Below are 4,639 nucleotides of genomic sequence, written 5' to 3'. Positions count from 1 at the left end.
AGTGAAGAGAACAACATCACAGTCAAGGAAGAAGAAACACGGAGCAGCACTGAACTCCTGACTTTGTTTCTGTCAGAAAGAAAATCCCAACAGCCATCAAACCTCTAAAACAGACAAGCATTATCCAGAAGAATACTGTTGTTTTGGAGAATTCAGCTACACTTTCAGGAACAGCTGCAACAGAAGAAGTGCCCGTCGTTTCCGTCAGGTTTTTCTGCCTAAAGTTCAACTTAAATTACAAAACTTTGACCTCCAAACGCACCAATCAAGACACACCCAGTTGCAGTCGGCTAGACAAGAACACAGTTTATTTTGTGTATCTGACTATCATCTTTGCGTTGACTTCATCAGACTGTGACTTTCAGCACGTTCTGAGATGTCTCCTAGAAATTACATTCATATACAACAAAATTGCAACTGCAAATACATTTTGCCAGAGATGTAATGCATAATGAATCAAGTTTCTCTCAACATAAGGAGAAAATGTTATTAATTGACATATTTGGCAACTTGCAAAAATGTTGACACCAAACATATGAGTGAAATGTTCACAGACATACCTACTTCTTTTTTTCCCACCAAAAAATCCGATCTTGCAGTACAATATCTGTGATAGAGGAAAGTAGCCTACAACAGTATTAAAGTTTTTATGGTTATGTTTAGGCTCTGGTAGCGCTTGGTTAAGGTTAGGGAAAGACTGTGGTCATTTAAGCCACATCATGATCTTTCACTAACCCTAACCAAAGTGCTTTTGTTGCCTAAACCCAACAACACACGGGATGTGGGATGTGAACCCGGGTATGTTGCGTTGGAGTCCTGCATCTTGTACATTCCCCTCTTCCCTTGGACTTGGACAGGGTTGATGAGGGTCTGAGGCCATGGTTCTCTGGTGGTAAACAGTGGACAACTCCAAGTTAAGAGTGAGTTGTGCCCCCAAGTGAAGGAGTTTCAAGTATCTTGGTTTGGTGCAGCCGTCTTACTTGGCCTGGGGTTATTTGTTTTCCCCCTGGCTTTATCTTGTCCTTGCTCATGTTTGCTTGCTGTCATTGCATTCCTCCTCCTCCTCCTCTGGTGTGGAGGTGAAGTCCTCGATCACAACTCTGGGCAGCACCGGCAAAGACTGGGTCTTGAATATATGGACATCACCCAGGGAGTTCTTCTGCATGTCAGTGCCTCGATCTGCAGGAGGAGAAGCCAGCCGGTGTTTTCTGTACTGCACCAGACTGCAGCTCTTCACCACTATGGCGATCACATTCTTTCCCATCATAATCCCTGAGACTCTGATGTCGCCATAAACTAGCAGGTTTCCCCCGCGAATCAGGAGGGTGATGATGTTGATGGTGGCGAGACTGAGGATGGGGTAGAGCATCATTTTGTGCGGGACGATGTTCACGCCCTGCATGCTGATCTCGCTCAGGGAGACACAAGGTAACACCAGCAACAGGATGTAGCAGTAGAAGAACATGAGTCCTTCCACCCACAGGGGGAGCCCCTCCCCCTGAAGCTCCCACAGGTTGGCCTGAACGTCCACAACATCCAGCAGGTCCAACACCACCCAGAAGAGACGACTCCTTATCTCCTCTCTCTTCTTATATGGCCTCAAATACTCCAAATGATCTATCGCTGCCAGTGTTATGAACACGATGGGCATGCAGACAGACAACAGCAACGTAAGAGCTGTCCTGGATGCACCTGCGTCCATCGCTTCGACATCCTGAGATTTGTAGTTCTGATAAACAAAGTAGACCTTGATCTCCAGGATGAAGATGTAAAAGAACCAGAGCATCATGGCGTAGCCTCGTCTGGCTGTGTGCACCTCCGACCCAGCCCAGAGAGCAACATATCGAAGCACAATGAGGAAACATGCATCGCCTGCCAGCACGGTGACACACATGCCAATCGTCCTGGAACCTGGATTCTGCTCCACCAGGTAGGCGTCCATGAGCGCCAGGCTGGCCATGATCAGGACTGCCGTGAGGCAGACGTGGGGCTTGTTAGTAGCAGGTCGCGGGTTAACCATTGCTGGTCTGGTTTGACTTTTTTAGGAGTAAAACCAGGTGATAAAACAGGTGCAGTGAACAGGGAGAGAAGAAGAAGAAACACCACGGTGCTGAAGTCTGCTCTGCTGCAGTTCCTCTAGAGGCCACTAGAAGAGGATCCACGAAAATTTCATATCATTTTATTAAAAGAGTTACAGTCTAAATAGTGATTATTGCACCATTGAAAAGATATTTTATCTTTCAGATAAGTGGTTCCCAACCTTTTTCGTCTGATGTAACACAAAACTCAGTCAGATGAACCCAAATAGCTCATCATCAAAATCACCTTTCATGTTCCAAATGTTTTCATCTAAACTGATGAACTGGATGTTATTTTAACACTAGCAACTATATAAAAGTTTTATTACAATGATTTTTCATACAATTGACTTGAGAATGTTTAGGTCAGTTTAGTCAACTTTGCGTTATTCGTATTACCACTTGGAGTGACAGAAGCTGGACAATGAAACCATTTTACCAGCATTACTTTTAGCTTTTTAATTTAATTGTTCACCCTCTACATTTACTAACTATGTTAACAGTTAATTCATTATTTCCAGGTCTCGATTTCAGCCATATATTGTTAATTTCATCTAACTGTTTAGACTTCCTTGCTTGCTCGCTAAAATTTCAGAGGCAGTCCTTTAACTTGCTCTGCAACAGTGATTTTAAGCAAAACCAATAATCCAACTGTGGATTAGTTGTCTTTGATTTGATGTTATTTCTTTTCTCATGAGGTTAAGAATCGTCCAGACTCAGCTGAAGTAAAATACAGATCATCATGTCATATATCCTCATGTTCTCCATTCACACTCTCATGCGTCTGTGTGCCATAATGTCAGGAATCCACACATCCTCTGTAGCTCTGGAACTCCTAACTCAGCAGATCCACCTCCAGGTTACACTCAGGATCCAGCTTTGTGTAAACACCGGCATTTGGATGCATTTAAGGTCTTAAAAATGTAATAAGAAAAAAAGGAACCCTGGAATGGTGGATCTTCATGGAGCTGATAAAAGTTTATCTTTGAGGATTTTTTTGTTTTTGAGAATACACTTCTTGTCCTTTAATAACCATCAACAAAACAGTCTTTAAAAAATCAAGATAATCCTGATAATCAAACTGATGAATCGAGAAGGAAAGAAGAAAAGAAAGCGAGCCCATTATCAACTCATTTCAGCAAAGCTAAGTCCAAAGTGCATCATCTCTCTCCGCAGCAGCAATCAGGACGCTGGAACATCATCAGTCCTGAACTCGTGTCATCTGAACCGACTGTCAGTCTGCAGAGAGGCGTCCTCTGCTTTTCAGCTGCACACTCTGCTCTTATAAACTACATCTGCAAGATTTTTACATCCATCTCTCTCTCTCTCTCTCTCTCTCTCTCTCTCTCTCTCCTCCCCTCTGTGCTGGTGTGTATTCATGGAGGGAGAGGGTGGGTGGGTTGGGGGGGGGGGGCTTTCTCATGTTCAACTCTCCTCCTTCCACCCAAGCTTTCTGTTTCTCTCTCAGCCTCATCAGCTCGGCCTTGTTTCTGCAAACACAACTTGTGTTTGTCTCCTTTTATCTCTTTTTCCTTCTCTGTGCTGTAAGGAATTTCTTGTGTTGTGTGTAAAATAATATATAAATAAAGTTCACACATGTCCCAATCACTTCTTGTTGTTTATACTCTTTTATCTCTGGCAAAGGGTGCGTTGGATATATGTTACAGTGAGAGGAGTATGAGGTGGGTTGCCTGAACTAGCTCGTAGGCGTCACTTCATTACTTGAATCAAAAAAAGTTCCAGAGGGTCTGAATCAAGATTATTTTTTCTTCCCTTCCCATTATTATACTAATAATAATTATAACTATCAATATTACTATTATTTTATTATTATTATAAATACAAAAATAAATGAAAAATAATAAATATTATCAATTCAGTTCAAAGAACTTCCCCAGAAGGGCAATTTAAAGTTCTCATATCAACAAAACTCACAGGACAGAATGAGTTTACATGCACACTTGTATGCCAGTTCTGACTTTTAATCTGGTTTCGATAATTTTCAACCTGGTTGTTCATATCTCTGTTTACATGCTTCTAACAGGATCCAGGTTTCTGATCACCTGTGTGCAGTTGTGTCTTGATTTCTCAATATCTCAGCCTCAGTCGTTTCCTGACTTAGTTTTGCCTTTTGCCTGCTGATTTGGACACTGTTGCCTTGCTGACTGATCACCTGTGTACCGACCTCATTCTGATTAGAGCCATTTCGGTGTCCTACGCCTGACCACAGACCACAAATAACTGGCTGAACTGACCTGCTTCAGAGAGTGGTGTAGGTGGGAGATCAGATGTTCTTTCTCCAGCAGCTCGAGGCTTTTGATAGATATTAGCCTGTTACAAGCAACAACATGTAGCTGAAGAGTAGTAGTAAACGCTGCAGCCTGTTGCTTTATCACTGATATCGGTCAGTGAAATTTCAGCACAATTCCTTACGTTGTAGGAAGGAGCAGTTATCCAGATATCTACTGGCTGCTATTCAGTCTCGTATCCTGCAATCTGTAACGTTATCTGAGAACCAGCAGCTTTTGTAGCATCGTTATCTAGCATTAGCTTTACTGCTA

At 42.6% G+C, this 4,639-nt stretch overlaps 1 protein-coding gene across 1 annotated transcript; it reads right to left on the bottom strand.

Annotated features, from left to right (window-relative positions):
- Window positions 1-282: 282 nt before the first annotated feature.
- LOC121883566 (transmembrane protein 121-like) lies at window positions 283-4,410 on the bottom strand. The gene is made up of 2 exons (XM_042391886.1): window positions 4,334-4,410; window positions 283-2,146 (listed from the first exon to the last, which is right to left on the bottom strand). Exon 2 carries the CDS (start codon window positions 2,018-2,020, stop codon window positions 1,028-1,030), a length of 993 nt encoding a protein of 330 aa, XP_042247820.1. The 5' UTR covers window positions 2,021-2,146; window positions 4,334-4,410; the 3' UTR covers window positions 283-1,027.
- Between the last annotated feature and the right edge of the window lie 229 nt (window positions 4,411-4,639).

The sequence above is a fragment of the Thunnus maccoyii genome, chromosome 2, assembly GCF_910596095.1.
Source record: "Thunnus maccoyii chromosome 2, fThuMac1.1, whole genome shotgun sequence".
In the NCBI taxonomy this organism is placed as follows: domain Eukaryota; kingdom Metazoa; phylum Chordata; class Actinopteri; order Scombriformes; family Scombridae; genus Thunnus; species Thunnus maccoyii.
This window is presented reverse-complemented; position numbering and strand designations above follow the sequence as displayed.